At 36.1% G+C, this 21,196-nt stretch overlaps 2 protein-coding genes across 2 annotated transcripts; one reads left to right on the top strand and one right to left on the bottom strand.

Annotated features, from left to right (window-relative positions):
- The first annotated feature begins 3,306 nt into the window (after positions 1-3,306).
- On the top strand, positions 3,307-12,797 carry LOC113289900 (centromere/kinetochore protein zw10 homolog). Its single transcript, XM_026539331.1, has 16 exons — positions 3,307-3,784; positions 3,941-4,005; positions 5,398-5,485; positions 5,600-6,379; positions 6,496-6,672; positions 7,439-7,591; positions 8,283-8,516; positions 9,172-9,321; positions 9,572-9,664; positions 10,016-10,111; positions 10,354-10,482; positions 10,578-10,655; positions 10,752-10,910; positions 11,195-11,348; positions 11,452-11,534; positions 11,642-12,797. Exons 4-16 carry the CDS (start codon positions 5,996-5,998, stop codon positions 11,735-11,737), a joined length of 1,986 nt encoding a protein of 661 aa, XP_026395116.1. The 5' UTR covers positions 3,307-3,784; positions 3,941-4,005; positions 5,398-5,485; positions 5,600-5,995; the 3' UTR covers positions 11,738-12,797.
- An 847-nt stretch (positions 12,798-13,644) lies between these two features.
- Positions 13,645-14,779, bottom strand: LOC113330047 (auxin-responsive protein SAUR50-like). Its single transcript, XM_026576914.1, has one exon. The coding sequence runs from the start codon at positions 14,698-14,700 to the stop codon at positions 14,227-14,229; it is 474 nt and encodes a 157-aa protein (XP_026432699.1). The 5' UTR covers positions 14,701-14,779; the 3' UTR covers positions 13,645-14,226.
- Between the last annotated feature and the right edge of the window lie 6,417 nt (positions 14,780-21,196).

Here is a 21,196-nt window from a genome sequence, read left to right as displayed (position 1 = left end):
AATTGCTCATTCTCATTATTAGCTTCATCTGATACAAAACATAGAACTATGTTAGAACCTAGTAAACTTAAGTAGCACCTCTGTTCAAACAATTAAAAGGAGTTAAGGAAGTTATTATGACCACTAGTCGTGGAAGAATGCAGATCATGTCCAATTTCAAAATCTCCATAGCTGGATATGAAAAAATTTAAGTCAAACATTTTTTTCTAACTCAACCAGTATTTCTCATGTTGGTTGGCTTGAAGCGTCAAAAGATCCGCATATTGCAACATATTATATGATTAGGGTCTGCAATTTTAGCAGAAATGTACTACGACTTTGATACAACAACCGTATGGGAAACAAACTCCACTTGTACCTAGGCATCATAGAGGTAAACATCTAAATTATGCTTTTAAATCGAGTAATTTTCTGATTAAAAACATGACTAAATACTAAGATTTCCAGTATTGGTGGTATACCAACTTCCGTGTTGGTAAACCAACTCTTAAACACAAGACCCAAAGAGTTCCAATAAATGGACATGTACTACAAGAGTAACTGCGATAAGGACATTGGTGACGATGAAAAGCTTTCCACTTTTTCTCAAAGATATCAACAAATGACAAGGAGCTTCCAAAATGTTTTTTTTCATCCTTACAACAGTTTTGCTGAGTCTGCACTTCATGAGGTACAAGGGCTTTTAAATTACTCACTAAGAAGAGTTATTTTTTTTACCCCGCTATCATACATAAGTGTTCGGTATTTGGGAGAAAGACTATTTTTCTAGGTAATTAATATGGGTTTGATATGCCGGTGTTATCTCGTTATGGTCGTGAAAAGTCTATCATTCCTAGCTCACGGATGGAAGTTCTTCGTCATCTTCATCAAATATGCCTGAAATATATTTGGGGTTGCCAAGTATAACTTCACAAGGGGAGACAACCACGATCCCAATAGTTTTGATAGCTACGGAACGTACTTATCCTTATTATGATGTGGATGCCACTGCAAATCAATTGAGGGCACAATGTATCAATTAATGGTGGATAAATCAATAAATGGCGACACGTGGCTGAACTCCGAAAATATCAGGTGGATGCCATCTTGTTTGGATTGAGTCCAAGTTAACAAGTTTACCTCCTGATGATCGTACAAATTATGCCAGTAATTCTAGTCACACTTCGTCTTGGAGCAAGAGCCAGAGAGGTACACTGGAAATGGTTCCTATGACACAACATAATGTTATTCATCCAGAAACAATATATTTTCGTCATGCTGCACCACAACCAACCTCTTTTGCGTTTCTACCAACCACTCTTTGTTTTCAACAAACCACTTCTGTTTTCCAACAATACGAAGATATATGTCAATTCACAAATTTGTTGGCAAGTGGGAATATTCTGGATCTAGGAGAATGGAATCAAGGTGAATAAGACAATGATGAACGACATTAGAAAACTTGTAACTTTTATTTTTGCTACTAATATAATTCTAATTTTAAATAATGAAAAATGTAGTTTTCTGTTGAAATCAAATTACATATGATTTAAATTAAGAGTTAAGCATTTACAAACAACCATTCAAATTGACTTGCATGGTTAAAGGTACAAATTCACTTACTTTTCTGTTAATTGTCTTAAAATGAAATAATAGATCACATATAGCACGACGATTCGGGTTACGGGTGTTATTACAAAATATTTCTTAAATACTCTGCCGAAAATTCACGCTCAGTGTTTTATCTCCAGCAAACTGCGTTTGTAACTCATAGTTTATGCAAATATCTTAATTTTCTCATCGAGTATACAAAGCTCGACGAACTTACAAGGACCGAGACATCTTTCAACAAATTATATTGAAGTTGGAAGAGATTTTGGATGATATTTCAGGTTTAAAGGAGGTGTAATTTGATATGAGAAATTAGTATTTATAGAAAATTCAAAGAAAACCGTTGGATAGAGTCGTTGGGCGGCAGAACTTCAGCCGCGCGGCATGACTTCAGACGCCAACGATTGAAAATAGAACATGCGGGGCGCGGTGAAACAAGAGAGTGGGAGCCCATAGGAATTGCCCAACCCATGGAACAAAACAATTGAAGAGGGGAAAATTAGGCGTAGGCCCAAAAAAATAATATTCTTATTGTCAGGCCCACAATTAATTTTAGATACCGTGACATCCAAAATAATCCGAAATTATTAAGAATCAATACATAACTCGTTATGCATACTATTTTTTCAGGCATAACTCGTTATGCAGCCTAATTTTTCAGGGGTATAATTGGCAACGTAACTTGGATATAACATATCTAAAATTCCACGCCTTGGAATTTTACAAATTTTATATCGTTGGAAATCTTTTTAAGAGAGCTACCCAACGAGTACAAACAACAATATCAAATTTTTGTTTTTCACGAAAAAGTCGGAGGTGATCATCGTTTTAAGGAAAATTTTCGAAAACTGACTACATATTCATTATGCAGCCTCCAAAACAGATGCATAACACATTATGCAGAAGCATAACGAATTATGCATCCATTTTCTCGACTGCATAACAAAGTTATGCATCTATAACGAGTTATGTAGCCATTGTTTTGGTTGATTTTAGCCCGTACATAAAAAATTGATGCATAATTGGTTATGCAACCATATTTAAGGATGCATATCAGGTTATGCATCCATTTTCTCGATGCAAAAAAGATTATGCAACAATATTCTGGTTGCATAATGCATTATGCAGCCGTATTTTGGATGCATATCAGGTTATGCATCCATTTTCTCGACTGCATGATGCATTATGCATCAATTTTCAATTTCACACAAAATAACAAAGATGCCGGCTAATGTGTTATGCATCCATTTTTTTGACTGCATGACATGTTATGCACTCATAACAACATCTTCTTCTTCTTCTTCATTGTTCATCATCCAAGCTCAAATAAGCTTTATTACTATTCCCTGTATTTTCTAAATCTCAAATTAACTTTTCTTCCTGTTCTACTTGATTGAAACAATTACAAAACCTATCTCCATCTCAGAACACATCTCTGATCCATCTTCTCAATCATAATACCTAATTAAAAAAAAAAACCCATTCATACATCTTTCGGAAATAACAAACAACAAGATCTCGATTCATCTCATAACATCACCTCAAACCCTAACTTTCGATTTCATTCATCTATTGTTTCCAATCTTCATGTGATTATACTGTCTATCAATATTATTGATCGTAAGTCACAGTTGGGAGGAAGAAAAGAAAAATAATTGAAGAAAAAATTCCCGTGAAGAAGAAGAAGAAAAGATACGAAGAAACCAAATTTTATAAATTGTGAATTTGGAAGAAATTTTCTCAGAAAAATTGGGTGCACGCGTGAACTTTTCCTCCCGTGGGTTTCACGGTGTAGAAAATCTGTAGAATGGGTCTCCCTGTAGTTTTCACATTGAAGAACCAAAACCCCCGGTTCCAGCCGATCGAGCTGGTGCTTCTAAAATTGTTCCCCAACAGATCATATCGAACCATATTTCTCACAAAAAAAACAAACAAACAGCACTGTGATTCTGAAGCTGATTCGAGGTTGGAGAAATTACTCGATTTCATTACTAATGGCTCAAACTTCAATTTTTTCATCCCGAGATTTCAATTTTTTCAGACCGATATTGAGCTTCAAATTTGCTTCCCTTCACTCTTTCTAATGAAATTCTCTAGCTAACTTTACTTCAATTTTCAATCAAAATTTGGTTTATCAACACATTCTGAGACTAATTTACATGCTAACTGGATATTGGTTCCTCTAAAAGTTACGGTATGAAAATGTTGCACTTCTCGTCACACAACTACAACCAAGTTTGTTCATGCGCTTTTGCTGTTTGTAAAAATGTCAAACAGATTATTATTCTTTTCAATGGGTTTATTTCCTTCAACACTTGAATTTAATAAGTTTACTCCTGTCTATTTACAGTGCCTGGTGTCCATATGTACTTAGGAAGTGAAACAGAAGCTGGAATTGGAACTACAAAGTTTGAGGTAAGGATTGTGTTGGTCATCTTTAATTTGCTATCTTAATTCCCCGATCCCCTAGATGGAGGGAGGTATACTATATGTAGGGTTGAAGTCAATTTTGCACTATTAGTGGAATATGCTAAACTTCTGAGGTTTGAGGGATCATTTTGATTGAAACAACTTTAGAGTGTGGGGCTCAAACTTCAAAGTGGCCAGAGACCTTTCAATATAAAACAGTGCTCATGGGTTTAGCTCACTTCATAAAACATTCTAATGGGTTTAACAATTTATACTACGACATAGCAATGCGTGACTGTTTTCCGTTGAGTCGTTGACATATATTTCTACCTATACAATGAGATTTTGACTGTATGTTTGTAGCTGAAATTTAACTTGTAACTATCAGACAGTGCACCACTCTGTATATGCCATATAGTACCAGTGCCACTAAATTTATGTTCTTAACTAATAAGTGTGGGAAAACAAAGGTTTTAAGAGCTAAGTTTCAAGAGTTCTTAACTTTGTTAGTTCCGCTGTTCTATGAACTGTTAATGAGATCCATTTGTAGAATTAATATGAAAAACCTTTAAAAAGTAAGGAGGCTAGCATAGAAATATAAAAAGCCCAAACCTTAATAAATCAGGAGGAAACCAAAATAAACCTTTGTTGAAAACCTTTTGTCTAAATTTTGTCTGAACCTTTGTTGAAAATCGGGACACGTTTCAGTTTACAGCTCAATCTTGATTTAAGAATGATTTACTGTTAAAATCTTCACAAGCTAAAATAAGTTACCAGAGGTGATGGATAGAGATAGTTGTTGGCTCAACATAGAAAATCACATAAGGTAACTACGGGGAATTCGAGTCAGACTGAGTCTTTCAGAACTTTCAAAGGTTTATAACAATGAAACATCTTGATTCTACTTCAGTGTCGTCTCCTTGAGTGCTCTCTTGTGGGTCGTTAATTCATTCATACCCTTGCTGTAGAAGATATATATTTCTGAAATATGTCAGCTGGCAGGGATAACTGTCTTTAATCTACTTTGTCTGAATGAGAAAAGTTACCACCAATCATCAGGAAGCTAGGAAATTTAAAACCCAGATTCAGTTTCTTAGACTCCCCGACTCAATGACTAAATATCAATAGCAGAATGAACGTACGTGAATCCTGAACTTCTTCGATCACTATGAATTTACCTTTTTCTGTAGGTAGATGATGAACAATAAGAGTAGAAAACCCAAACACTGATGGATGCATTTACCGTTAAATCCTGAAATGTAGATGTTGAATGTTATTCTGAATAAAAGTTGCTCCAAGTTTATCTTGATTTGAAGTTGTATTTATATAACTTAAATTCTCGCCAATTATGTCATAGATCATTTAGATTTATGTAACCTTAAATATTTTTTTTTGCAGGTCTTGAAACGGATTGGCACTCGCATCATGCATACAAACACCTTATTTGTGTAAATAGATATTTGGATTGAAAATTTATTGAAAACAGGTTCGATTTGTTCTGCAATGGAAAGGCAAGCGCATCGTGCGTGCCTCTAGACTAGTGTACATTGTATATTTGCTTTGTGCTTCTTATATTGACGACAACAAGTGTCTTCTGTAGGTGAACTTTCTTCGTTTTGGTCTGCATGCTGAGGTGATAACACGCCAAAATTTCAGCTCTATTCAATCCAGTAGAAAAATGGATGTTCTACTAGGATCAATTGATGTCCGAGAACTTTTATCAACTCAAAACATTGAAGAATCATCACCACTCTCAGCTCCAGATCTTCATCTCCTCATTGATCGTTTACAAATCCGGTCTCTTCACATAAAACAGAAAGTAAAAGACTACATTCTCTCTCACCAAACTGAATTTTCTTAAATCTTCTCTACTTGTTCTGATTCCATTTCCAAGACTGACGAAATCTCAACAGACCTTTCTAATGTTGTTCAACTCCTATCTAACAATGGTATTGATACCGAGATCAGGGATGCATCGAAGGAAATTTGTAGTGTAATGAGAGATTTGAAGGAGAATAATGAGTTATTGAGTTTGGTGAAGATAATTGTGAATCTGGTGGAGAGATTGAAAGTGGTTAAGGAGGATTTAAAGGTTGGGGAATTGATAAATGCGGCGGAATCTTTAAGAGATTTGAAGAAGGATTTGTTGATTCATGATGATGATCGAAAGGAGGTTGGTGATAAGAGAGAACCTGTTGTTTTTGAATTGTTGAGGAAGGAGTGGTTTGATTGTTTTGATGAGCTGCAAGAGGTTTCTGTTAGGGTTTTGAGTAGTGCAATACGGTTTGATTCTGGTAATGGCAAATTAAGAGTTGTGTTTAAGTTTGGTATTGAGAAGATGAAAAATGTAGAGCTTCGTATGGTTTTGACAGCAATGGAGGTCGGTATGGTTTTGCCCTTCGATTTCTTGTTTATGTACATTGTGGCACCTCTATCAATTTTGTTGAGATTTCGTTGCGTGTTCAATTTTCGTATTTGTGGTTTTGTGATATGCAGATTGCAGGAGTACTTGATTATGGGCTTGCTAAGGTGGCCGACTTAATGGTCAAATACATAATAATTCCAACAGTAAATGCTGAGTGTAATTTCCACCTCGTAGAAGAATTACTTCCTAACTGTGGACAAATGGATGAGGCAATCCTCAGCCTAGTCGTTTCCTCTTCTGATTCTAAGGTATATTCTATAACTCAAAGGTAGTAGCATAACTTAAGTTTCACAACATTTCGTTTCTTCAGTTTAAGATTAAATGTTATAATGGTGATATTAACGTAGTAGGATGACATACTTCCTATGACAATAGCATGGCTGTAGCATTTAACTTTTAATAGTTAAAACGTGTTGGATGTTTGCTATTCATAAACGGAATTGTGAACCATTGGCATTGGAAACAGTACTTTTAGATGAATAGGAATTATTCCTGTCAATTTTTCAGGGATCTGCCTTGTCTTTTCACTAAAATGTATCATCTCACTGGTTCACCTTTTTTCGTTAGTCTCAAGACTTTGTAACTTTTAAGAGCTCAAGTCCACTTTCCCTCTGCTGCAAGTCATGCTATTTCTAGCCGATCACCTTGAAATGGGAGAACGATCTTTCCTTAGGGACCCAAGCAGCATGCTCATCAAATCTGTGACTATACAATGTCTGTGATATCTGAAATTCGTATTCTAGCACTAAAGCCTCTTATGCTACTTTACGTTCATTACTTTCTCATTCAACCATTATAGATCTGTAAAATATGATAATCTACTATAGCAGTTCATTATCACCATTGGCTGACCATGGATTTGTAATACTACAGTACTTCAGTATTTCTTCTGATATCTATTTGTTAGTTTTCAGCTTGAACTATCCCAAGATGTTGCTGATAACATATGATCAAACAGTACATGTTTTATCCCTTCGATATGCTGCCATCCTGATCTTATTTAACTATTTGCAGGTTGAAACTGCAAACATTTATTCTAGGCTAATTCAGGTTATAAATTTTATCCACAAAACAGTATGCTTCCAAAATGGTAGATGGATGACGTGTTTTGGAAGACTGACATGGCCAAGGATTTCAGATCTGGTTATTTCCGAGGTCCTTTCCAAGGTATGGTTTTACTTCCTTTTGTTGGAATGCATTATATTTTCCATCTGTGTTTTGCATTTGTTAGCTACAAGCTTAAGCTAGGTCACCTGGCATCTCTTATACTGCTTGTCCTCTAAAAGTGTAGTTTTGGATGGTCAAGTGTGAAATATACTGGTTCAACCATTTTTTGTATCACCTGCTGGAATCTTACATCATGTATTAACTCTTTGAGTGAAAAACTCTTGGTCACAATTCAAACTCAATGGTGGATGATAAAATTTCTAATGGAAACGGCTAGGAGATAATAATCTCAAGCGAAAGCACTAATTGGCTAGCACACTATGATCCTAATTCAAGTAATTATTATTTTCCGTCGACCACTATTTACAAGTTAATAACACTGTGAGTTTGACTCTATGGTATTACCAAAATGATATTCTTCACTCAAGTTTGTGCTTCAATAGAAAAGAAAAAACTAACCCTGAGTAAGTAAGATGTTGCACTCTTGGCTTTTGGTTGCACTTTATTGTTTCCTAAGCTTGGTATGTGTGTCAATTTATATGGGTTGATGTGATAATTTTGTTTATTTTGTTGGTATCCTAATATGTCATGCATCAGTTCAACACACGACCTTGTGTTAAGTTAAATCAATGAATGTAGATTGTTACGGATTTGAGTGCATCCAAATAACATTTCCAAGTGCTCACTTCAGGCCGTTCCCGATGATGCTTCAAAAATTGTAGAGTTTCAGAAGCTCATAGAACTTATAACCGAGTTTGAAGCTAGTTTGAAGGATCTGATGTTCATTTCGGCAACTGATAAAAAGGATGAAAAGTTGAGCAGTTTTGTTCAAAATGTCGAGGTTCACTTTGCAGCGAGGAAGAAAAAGGAAATTTTGACAAATGCTAGAAACTTACTTCTTCTTTTTGATTCCTCCAATCCTTCAGTAAGTATCTGACACAAATGCTATTTCCATTTGATCTCACTTTTAACATGATGTTTCATTCTACTTGCTTTTCCCTGAATCGTGCATGTGAATTCCGCAGAACGATCGATTCAAACGATTCACTGGTCAACTCAGTCTAGTTTACCTTTTTATTTTCCTTAAATCATGAAAGTTTACTGTGTCTAATGAGAGTTGACCTCAACAACTTTGCTTACAAGTTAGCTATTCAAACACCACAATAGATGCTGATTCTGGTCTGTCACCACCATTAATATCAGTTTAAATCACAGTAAATAACCATTAATATCAGTTTTCTTTTATTAAGGATTAGATATGAAAATGTCCAAATGTTTTAGTTGATCACTTGATCTTATACATAATTAGGTTACTGAAGTGGTAAATTGGTACTATGCGACATACACTAAAGATTAAGATATCATATTTCTGCTCAAGTCTTTTTTTCTTTTATAAGCAGTATACTTATGTCAGGATATACAAAATTAACTATGGTCCATGGATCACTGATTTGTTATCCAACATGTAACTCAATCCCCGAAGAAAAAAAAATCCCCGAAAAAAGACGGTTCACGATTCTATTCGGGATTTAATGACTTAGCTTGAGAGCTTAATGATTGATTAACCAATGTTGTTGCAGGACTACACGATTAAACTTCCTAGTTCTAAGGCTCGTCAAGTTGCTGGAATAGTTTCTGAGAAACCTGTCAGTTTGCTTTTTCTTCCAGAGAGGTGTATTATCTCTAAAGCAGCATCTAAACTAATGGAATTAGTGCATCAAGCACTTCAGGTAATTTTTCTGTAAATGTAGCGTACCAACTGTAGCTTAGCTGATCAAGAATCTGTTATATTTCATCTTATATTAAGTAATGGAAGGCTCAAATTTTGTACTGGGCTGAAACTATGTTAATTGGATATTAGCTGAACACTAGACTGTTGTCTAAAATAAGTTCCTTAGCTCATCTATAGTTAAGTTATCATAGTTACATTTGCAATTACATATATGAGGATCATGTGACAAATATAAGCTTTGACTGTAGGATGTCTGCCTCTCATCTGCAAGAGTGGCCATGGAATTCTATCATGCTGCCAGAGATGCGTTATTTCTGTATCAAGCAATCATGCCTGTGAAGGTACATATAGAATGCAATGCCTCTAATTACTCATCAAAATGATAATTTTGCTTTTCCCCATTGTCAAATGATGGAAAGAGTCGGAAAAGACAGTATTTCCAGAGTTGTACTCATTAGAGAGCCATAACAAAGTATTTCCATTCTGTTTATGTCTTCAAAAAGTTTTTTAATTGATCAAAGGAAATCTGCATCTTGAGAGGTAGTCTACAATCACATCGGTAGTTGAATAATTGTTAGTAATTGAATATCCATATGAAACTTTCTTTGGATAAAGAACATGTTTGGTGCTTGTCATATGTTACTGCAAATACATTAGTTAGGCTTATAGTTTGCTTATCTCTACAATTGTAGCTAGAGAAGCAGCTTAATAATGTCACCCAAATTGCCGCACTCGTCCACAACGATTGTCTTTTTCTTGCTCAGGAGGTTCTTGGGCTTGCCTTTGAGGTATATCTAACCACTTATCACTCAACACTGTCGTTCGTGTATTCAGTATTATTGTGTTCTTTAGTCAATTCTTTGTTGTCACGTGACATATTAAAGGTCTTTTAGTAAATTCAAGTGGTCGCGCAGTATGTAATCACGATTAGAAAAATTATGTTTATTTGTTTGTAATGTTTATTTGTTTAATTTTGCTGTCGACCTGTCTCTTTTCATGTAAAAACTTATCTTGTACTTTAATTTCTCAGTATCGCCCAGATTTTCCCAGTTGTATCAAAGAACAAGCTGTGTTTGTTGATATCACACCAAGGTTTCATCAAATGGCAGATGAATTGCTCCAGAAACAAATCCAACTAGTTTGTATAAACTTGGAAAAGGTAAAGTTTTTCACATTTTATTGTTTGTTTCACAGTTTACATTATTCAAGAGTTCATGCTCCATTCATGACTCAGATTAACCTCTGATGTGTCAGGCAATCGATGGGGCTGATGGGTTCCAGAATACACATCAACTGCAACAATACGAATTTGCAAAGTCTAGTATAGATCAGGTAGGTTTGCTCCTATTTGCAATAGTAGTCCCACAAGTTGCCATTTAGAGGTTATTGCGATGAAATTGTCTTCATGGCTGAATACATCATGATCAGGTTGTTTTCATCCTTGAGAAAGTGCGCAGCATGTGGGAGCCACTTTTTCTGCAATCGACTTACCATAGTAGTATGTTTAGTGTTCTGGATTTTGTCTTTTCTATAATAACGAAAGACATACTTCTGTTGGATGATATGGCAGCGGAAGAGACATTACAGGTTTGTCTTGGATCTCTAATGTCCTTACATTGCTATTGCATGTAAAGTTCTGTATCGTGTCCATTACTTTATGAGTCCACATGGAAGATTCTCTAGGTTTTACTTTTTATTTTATTTTCTTGAAGATGACCCCCACCGTGGATTTATATATATTTTTTCGATCGACATCTTTTATCCCCGCCATTAGTTGATCGATGATCAACAGTAAAATGGATGTTCTAGCAGTTATTATCTCTACCTGCAATCTGTGTTGTTTGAACTAAAAGCTCTTGGTTTCATTTCAGCTTCAGAGATTGATCTATTTGACGCTCGAGAATCTCGCATCTGTATTTCAATCCGTAATTTCTGTAAATGAGAAAGAGGATTCACAGGATGTTGCTACACTTGATCTGATAGATGTGCTTATTCCATCTTTATGTAAACTCCGCAAGCTAGCAGGTCTGATCACCGTATTCTGATTAATAATTGATCTTAATATTAGAACTCTTCAAAATACTTATACTGCGAACGGTTCATGAACTGAAACTTTTCTTCTTTTCAGATTTACTAGACATGTCTTTAAAAACCATTGCAGCATCTTGGGAATGTGGAGAACTGGTTAGTTGTGGTTTCACACCATCTGAGGTATTAATTCATATTTTCTTAACCATTTAAATTAGTATTTAAAGTTTTTTGCCCTTGTAGTGTATATTCCCAATTCCCATTCACGAGCTTCTGATGTATTCTTGCAGGTAGAAAACTTTATTAGAGCAATATTTACAGATTCACCTCTACGGAAAGAATGTTTATGGAAAATCGAAAGTGTCAGTCTCTACCACAAGATTTAACTTATCGGGAACACCCTTGTAGTAGAGAAAGTTAAATGTTTGCACATCCCATCAGCTAAACAAAGATATTAATGTCCTCTGGAAAATGTTAAGTGTTGCAGAAAGACCAGGGCAGGAATAGTTTTGAGTTTGTTCTTGCCGTAGATTATGACAAACAGGTGCAACCTGTACACCCAGTGATTGGCACAGTAGACAGGTACATCCAGTCGGTGCAAGCAAGTGCAATGCAAAATCATAAGGAAATTTGGGATTAAAAATAGTTCAAGGCTAACATTACAGATGTACAGTTTGACGAACTTGAAAATGGGCTAAGTGAATGGTGTGGGCTTCTTCTATGAGTCTGTGTTCTCAAGTCGCACGCTCCCCATGCGCAAGGGCGTTCAGCGAGCCACAACATGTCGACAGATATTTGGTCTCCTCAGCGTTTAAAATGTTTGTTCAACACAATTTAATTGAAAGAGAAATGGCCAGTACAACGTAAGATGGGATAGTTCAATAACAATGGTGGTTGAATGGAAAAGGCCAACCTTGTCAAAGACTAAGCTAAGCGACTAAGATACCTTCAAATTTGTTTGGAACAACAATTGGCAACTCCCAAGTCCTGTCTTTTTTTAAAGGCAGAACTTCCCAGAATACGACTCCACTGTCTACTCAAGTGTGTCGTCAACTCAGTAGTCATTTCTAGGCACTTCGTTTTTCTAGCTCACTTAGACTTGACTGCATCATAGTGGGGCAAATCAATGCTTGATAAGGTTTTAACAATTAAGTGCCTTGATAGATTAGTTAACGACATAAATTATAACCATATGGCAGAGCTATTAGCCACAACTATCACATAGCTGAAAATAGCAGTATTTGTTTTCTATGGCATCCCAAAACTAGTACTAGTATTTATTAGAAAAATATAAATTAATTAGCTATTGGACAAATGTAGAATAGACACAGAGAGAATCGGGTATTGTGACATCCTTAGTTTGATTTTTGAAACTGTGTCGATAAATTTGATATAGACAGACTTGTGGTGTGGCCTGTGGGTTGTGGTTCTCTTGAACTAGTGTGTTTCTCCCCAAAGATTATAATCGTCTTTTACCAAAACTTGTTGCATTCTGTGTATATAGAATCTAATTTGGTCAGGTTTGTCAAATGCACCTCAAAACTTGCTAAGGCTTACAATTCATCCAGAAGAATACATAACTAGGGAAGCTACTAGAGGCCGACTCAGGATATCCGTCATTTTTTCGATCGATCAGCAGTGAAAATTGAACTCCTAACCTATAACTTTGCGAGTTCAACCCCTAGCGGAGGATATCTATTATTCTTCCTTTTCTTTTTTGGTCAATTGTGCATCATTTTCCGAAGACTACTTCGACCCTACATTGAGCCTAGGAAGCAATAGTTCCGAACAATATGTATCTGTAACTCAGGTCCACTGGAACAAAAACAATTCTCTTCCTAACAACCAGGTTCTCAAAATTGATCAACATTTGCTAGTAATTTCGTTTCTTAATGATTGTTAAGCAAATTAAGCATGATTAGTTCTTCACTAAAACTATAGCCGTCCAATAGAAATAAGTCTTTTCTTTCACGATCAATATTTATTCAGATTGCCAGTTATATTATTCTTTTTCTTCATTTTTCTATTTTTGTTCCTTGGGTCTTACACAAATGCTGCCCATTTAATTGGTTGTAATCGAAATTCAGAAATCATCTCATAAGAACGTGTATTTCCAAATTGAAGGGACAGAAATAAAAACAACATCAGGTGTAGTAGCAGAAGAGCATTTTTGCAAAGACTATTTTCACGTGGCTTGGGTCCCCAAAAGGCCAAACCTTCGTTCTCGCCTTGATTTGTTCCTCCAAATTTCTGTTTTTGTGGCCTCAAAATAAATAATAATAAACAGCAACAATAATATTAATTAATAATCTCAGTTCAATTTCTATAGAAAAATAGCATGTTCAAATTTCTTCTCTACATGTTCGATCAAATTTTGATAAATATATAAATCTTTACAAAGAAATGAAGTCGCTTTCTCTTCGTTCTCTTCTCAACATCTCCTATTTGTTTGCCTAGTAGTAGTATTTTTCTTTTTCTTCCTCCGATTCGAACTTGGGATGACTCAGTAATGCCATCTCCATGGATTCTCCGGGGTGGCAAATATATTTTTGCCAAACTTATATAATTTGAAAAAAAGAAAAAGAAAAATGTAATAAACCCGTTTTCTAACTCACTCGTGCCGATCCGTATCCAGATAATAGTTATTATCTGCTGATCCGATTCCAACTCAGTAATTTCCGCCGGAGTCGATATGCTTGGACATAGAACTAATTTACATCAAACAAACTTTCACCTTGATTTTCAATGTCCATTATCTTCATTTTCTCACCACTCGACTCACTTCTTCCCGATCGCTGCTTCTCGTGTCAATACTGAGTTATAGAATCGAGTTAGAATCCGAGTTTGTAAAGAATCCAAAACGAGGGTTCTTTGATTACCAAATAGATTTCTCAGAAAGTGTATGTAGGAGAGGCCTAGATTCAGGCCAAAAATCAAACTTAGAATTTAACCCAACGTGACAATATCTTTGGAAATCCTCAAGATTCACTAACCGAGCTGAGTTACTAAATGACTCAGGATGTGAAATGAACAAGAGAATTTCTTCAAATACCGTCTCATCACACGGAATTGCTAACGGACCGTGATTAGTGAATCCATATTCTTCTTCAGCTTGAACCAAGAGCTTCTTGAAAACCGGATGGTTCAAATATGTTGCTCGAACTACAAATCTTCTACAACTTGACCCGACTGTTACTGCGACGTATCCCGCTGGAACGTCAGATGGAATTCTAGCGTCACCGTTGGTTAAGCGAGATGCGGAAGCGGCCTTTAGACGCCATCGTCGGAGCATTTGCCTGAGCCTGACAATGTGACGGATTTTACAGCATTTTGAGAATCCTGCAGACATTTTGGAGAATTGTTGATTGAGTTTTTAAAAAAATGTGAAAATGAGAGGAAATGTGAGAGAGGAAATGCAGAGAGAAGGAGAGAAATGAAGGGGTTTGGAGGGAAGAGAGATAGGGGGTGTTTTTATAAATGATGAGATACTAAAATGCCCTTGAATTGTGAGATAATAACAAAGGTGTAAAAGTGTAAACCTCAACTCTACAACTACTACTTTTTTTTGATTGAATTTGGATAAACTAATCATAACAAGTTGGAATCAACTAAACTTGGTTAAGATTAGACTCATCTTTTTACGTGTGAGATGATCCTAGACCTCAAAGGCCAAATCAAATGTACGAGGTGAACCAGCTTGAATTCAAACTCTCAGAGATTTAGTGGCTATACATGCACGATGCATTTCATGGTCATAACTATTTCATTCTCCTGTATTATTTTTGACATTCGCAAATTTCGAGCTCGGATCATCACCTTAAGATTTTACCATTATAATATAGTGACATTTCGTTCCTGGGAGCTCATATACCAAACTCTAAACATTGATCTTACTTTTTTGCGGACGGGTTGATTAGGTATCCGAGAAAAAGGTCAATTCCGTATTTTTAAAAGTCGCATTGAATAGTAGACTAGCAGTACTCTTTTAAGTCATGGCTATATACGCCATTGAATAGTAATAGTCTCCAAGTCATGACCAAAATTGGTGTCTCATTAGCCTTCATTTCCACCCATATATATATGCCATTGAATAGTAGTACTCTCCAAGTCGTCATGACTAGAAGTAGTTTCTCTTCGGCCTTCATTGCCACCCGTATATATACCAAACATTGTCGACATTGATGTCAAACGTTAAGAATTTAAAGGAAACTACTTCTGTTGTAATTTACCAATGTATATACGACTTTGCTACTCATCTACCGGTTCCTTACACCAAAAAAATATACCCCTACGTGTCATAGATCACAGCCGTAGATGGGAAATGGTGGGTCTGGGAGAGCTTGTTTCGGCCTTGATGGACTGCTTCAAATAGTAATTGTAGATTGACAGCAGAGGTAACTGGCGCAGTCCGTGCTGCTGCAGTACTACTCCAAGGTAGAAGGTTAAAACCCACCACCTGACCACCACATGTGAAGCTGGAGGCTTGATGGACCCGTCTCTTACATAAATTATTATTAAAATGAATAATAAAAATTATTCAGATAATATTATTCAATCAAAAAATATAAAAATAATGAGAAATAGATGAAATAAAATAGTGTTTGAAGAAATGTCTAACCTAAACCCCCATGTGCAACGATTCCCCCTATCAGTTACCCTCTTTGTCTTTCAAAAATCAACGGCCGAATCGCCCACAGTTAAATTATCTCTTAATTAATAAATTCCCATCAAAAGATCCTAATTAGTTTACTATCAAAAAATAATTGATGGTATGGTTATAATTTTCAGAAAATGATCATATATTACATCTAATGTATGCAGACAATTTCTTCATTATTTGTAAGGCTTCTCAGAAAAATAATAATTACATAAAAGGATACTTCAATCCTACGGTTCCTTAGCAGGACAAACAATCAATACAGCTAAATCGACAATCATTCATCACCCGAGACTGCAACCACATAATATAGACACTCTACACCAATTCTTCGACATACCAACCACATCAATCCTGCCTATATATTTAGGAGTTCAATTCAAGTACGGGAGAACCTCTCGCCACATCTTCTTACCTTTACTTCAAAGGCTGGCTCGTAAAGTTCAAGGACGGATGACAAAATGTCTTTCTCATGCAAGGAGATTAGTTTCATTAAAACCTCTTTAACACCTACCTCCAATCACCTTATGCAGACGCAATTCTTCCTCACCCATGTGCATAAACAAATCGATCGGATTGCCAGAAATCTTTTATGGGACCATGATTCTTCTGTTAAAAACCTTCACTCTTTGGGATGAAACAAGCTAAAAAATAAACGATAGCGAAAGGGGGACTCGCCATCAGAAAGAGTAGCTATTGCAATAAAGCCTTACTCATGAAAAGAATCTGGAACATTCACGACCAGCCACAATCCATCTACACCAACCTCTACAACGAGAAATACCTCCAACATCAACCATTATCCAAGGCACAATCACAATACCTTCTCCTGCCAGCCCACAATGAAAACAAATGGCATCCCTTATACCTTTCGAAAACAACATATATTTCATCGAGTAGGAAGCGATTTAAAGATACCTATCCAAACTAATTGAATACCTCACTTTCAAAACCTTGATCCAAATCAATGCTACCCTATCCAAAATGTAACGGATATCATTGACCCTCTTTCTCATAACTGGAGACATGATCAGCTAAACAACCTTCCACCTAATGCAATCCAACGCATTATAAACATCCACCTTCCCCTGTACAGCCCTCCGGATAGAATCTTATGGCCGTATTCAAAATCAGGAAAATACACCACCTCATCCAGATACAATTGTCTAATCCAACAAGATAATCACTCACACCTAAACCCCTGCCAGCAAATTTCTGTGGACTCTGCCATGTCCACAAAAAATTCAGCTTTTTTTTGTGGCTATAAACGAAGGACTACCACCTTTTCTTTTTTACACCGCATCAACCTCACCAGCTCCAACCTTTGTCCCCTATGCCACACCGACCCAGAAATAGTTGAACACATGCTTATTCATTGTCCGATGGCAATGTCCGCTTAGACCAACCTTTCCAACCGTATGTCAACAAACCAACTTTAGGGTAACAACCAAACAATTACCTTAAATCCTCAAACAACCATATCGCAAATACTGCAAGGACTTGTCCCTATCTCTTCCATCACATCTTTTTGTTTTCTGCTATGGTCGCTTCAGACGACCAGAAATGAACTCGTTTTCAGACAAGCCCAATCTCCTCCTGAAGACATCAAGGCGATATCTTTAGCACAACAACAAGTATTTGAATGGGAAAAAGAGATTTCCCCACCAGTTCTCCTTGGGGAACCACAACTTCCATAGTTGCAACAAGCATAACCAGGACAACAACAACCATTCAAGTAGGATGGTCCAGTCCAGCACCAGATTGGATAAAAATAAACGTTGATGGGGCTGCTAGGGGTCACCCGAGTATGGCAGGAGCATGATTCATTTGCAGGGATTCGAATGCACAAATTATGATGGCTCTTGCACAACCTCTAAAATTAACTACTGCGCTAACGACAGAGACAAGGACAACTGTGATTGCAACCAGAACGATGACGGAAAGACAATGGAGTAAAGTACTATTTGAGACGGACTCTGAGAATCTCATACGCTTCATCAAAACCCCAACATAAACTCCTGAGTATATTTCAGAAATGATTACATAAACTAAACAAAGAGTGCGATAAATTCCTTTTTGCGCTATTCGACACAATTACAGAGAAGGAAATCAAGCAGCAAACAGTCTAGCAAACTATGCAGCGGACGTTAACCAAGCGAAAAATTACTCCATCATAATATGGGACCGGACAATCACACTTTTTCTTTAACCAAATTCTCTTAAGCGACTGTACGAGAATCACAATCCCACGTTGCGATTGCAAACCAGTTCCTTTGTTTAATATATAACTTAAAAAAAAATAAAAAATTACACGAACATAATGCCCTCGCTCCCATGCAAATGAATATTGGTGGATACTGGACGGAGATTTTTTGGTGTGGGTTCATTCCCCCCAATGCAACACAAGGCAATTTTTTTGTGTCCCAGTAGTTAGGGTCCATATGTGTCTTTTAATCCAGCTTACCCACTGACAAAACATTGAGAATGAAAATGAAAAATGCTTCTTATCTCAACCTAAAAATGTTAATGTGAATAACCATTGTACCATACTCTTAATGCTGTATTATTATTTCATTTTCTTCCTTTTTGTTTTTCTTCTTTCCCCTCAAATTTGTGTATTTCTTGTCCCCAACAAGATCTTACACTATTTCCCCTAAAAGAAGTGAACAAGAAAACACCACAAGATTTCGAAGAACATTTGTACTGTTTTTTCCAAAATTAATAGCTAAGATAATTATTTAGTGGCCTTCTCGTAAAATGGTTGTGGGTGAAAGGTTTATTTAGAAGAGCCACTCGTGTCTTCTGATATGATCCAACTTTCGTGGTTTCTTTTGGCTTTTAAGCGATAATTATGGGACGATTTCTGCGGTTGTAGGACCCATTATTTGATTATTATGGCAGGATTACCCTTGTTCGTCCACGTTTTTACACAGTTCTCAAAGAATACCGTTAGGTTTTCTGTTTACGGCTCAGGGTGGGTCCTTTTGCTTTTATCCCTCGAAAACGGGGTTAAGGAACCGAGTTGTACTTTCTCGTTCTGCTGCTAAAAACCGTTTTAAATTGTAGAGGGTACAAAAGTGAAGGACGCATACGGACGAACTATGGAGTCACGGATCTGCCTCTGAGTTTAGAGATCATGCTAGATTTTGTTACGGAAATTTAAACATACCGCTCATTTAAGCTAATTTTCTTGTGTTTGGTTAGAAACTCTATTTATACTTTCATTTCAGCTGGCATTGCATATTTGGTACGCAGAAGATTCTCTTCGTATCAAACATAACGTAGGCTGCTATCTTAAAAATTCGAAAAATGGGTCATTTGTCCAAATATTTTTAAAACATGGTTCTAATGGACGAGTAAATATTAGTATGAGTGAAATGGACACCAGAAAAAATAGCAAGAATGAAACTGGATTCATCCTGACTTAAACTTAAAAAAGAGCAAGGATGAAACTGGATGCATCCTGATGTAAATTAAAAATAAGAAAAAGTATTTGAAAATGGGTAGGATGAAACTGTTCACATCCTGACTATTTTCACATTCTCGTCTAGAGGTGTAAAACGTGCCGGCCCAGCACAGCCCGACACACGAAGTCGCGTGCTTCACGTGCCATGTGTCGTGCTGTGCCAACGATTTAAACGCGTTGTGCCGTGTTGTGCTTTACTAGTCAAAAGCTAAGCACGACACAACCCACGGGCACAACACACGAATAAACGTGCTGTGCCGTGTCGGCAAACGTGTTATAAACAATTTGACATCATTTAATGTATACATTATGTCGGACATTATCACGAGAATTTAAATAGACAACATATCATTTGAAATTATTTCAAGTAAAGTTAACAAGTTTATTCAATAAAAAGAAATAGCCTATCAAATATAAAATTGGATCATTGTCATGTAAATTAATGTTCTAGTCAAATGTAGGTAACGACATTATAACAACGATATTGGAATATATTTTCCAAATATTTAGGTATTATATGTGTTGTTATAAAAATAAGCCAACATAAAATGTCAAAAACTAGCTAGAATAGCGACTCTTTTGTGAAGTATACACAAAATGTGATGTATAATGCTTTGTTATATGGTATACTTGTGCATGCTATGACGTGCTTTCTTAACGTGTTGTGCTGGGCTGGGCCACGTGCTTATCCGTGCCGTGTGCTGTGCCGTGCTACTATGCCGATTAGGCTTACCCAACACAGCCCATGAAACTAACGTGTTGGGCCGTGCTGGGCTGAATCACGTGCTGTGCTGGGCTGTGCTCGTGCTGGCACAACCCAATTTACACCTCTATTCTCGTCCATTTAAACAATATCAAATTTTACATGTCTTTTTCACCGAGGAATTGTTGATTTTGGTCTTTTTAACTAATTTTGTGTTAAAAATTAGACTTAGCTTAAGAAAAAGAAACACTTAGCACTAATAAGAGTAAAAAAATAGGTATGTTATCCCTTTCTACTACAGACATTGGTGATTTTCGAAAGATATACTCATTTGGTTTTGTACAAGAATTATATAAATATATTTGCCAACATTACTGTAATGCAATGGTAAAATCATTTTGGACTTAGCAAAAAAAAAAAAAAAAGTAAAATCATTTGGTTCAGTAACGTGATGAGACTTGAATTCGAAACTAATCAATACTATATTCTTTTATCAATAAAAAGAAAAGTAATTAGCTTAGTTTCAGGTAAAATTTGTACTCCTTCCGTTCCTTTTTAATAGGCTGGTTTCCTAAAATAAATGTTTCAAAAAAATAGGCTGGTTTCCTAATTAGGAAAGTCAAGTGTTACTTTAGTTTTTGGGACCACTTTTCTCTTAACTTCTTTTGATGACAAGTGTCATGTGGACCATTTCACCATGCTTCTTTTGCTTGAAAAGTGTCATGAGGACCATTTCATTTCACTTCTTTTATTGAAAGTGTCATGAGGACCACTTTCAATGATTAATTCTCTTAATTTCATTAAATTTCTCTAAAAACAAAACCAGCCAAAAAGGAACGGAGGGAGTAAAAAATATGAAAAGTTATGTACATTTCACCAGGTGGTCCTGTCTTCGAATACGTAGTTGTAGAAGAAAATTTGTTTTTATTTTTTCAACAAGCGTATTGAGAATAAAAAAGACATAATAATTTTTCAGGTTAATGGGAATGGAATAATCTAAACATCATTAATACGATGAA

The sequence above is a fragment of the Papaver somniferum genome, chromosome 1, assembly GCF_003573695.1.
Source record: "Papaver somniferum cultivar HN1 chromosome 1, ASM357369v1, whole genome shotgun sequence".
NCBI classification, from domain to species: Eukaryota; Viridiplantae; Streptophyta; class Magnoliopsida; order Ranunculales; family Papaveraceae; genus Papaver; species Papaver somniferum.
This window is presented reverse-complemented; position numbering and strand designations above follow the sequence as displayed.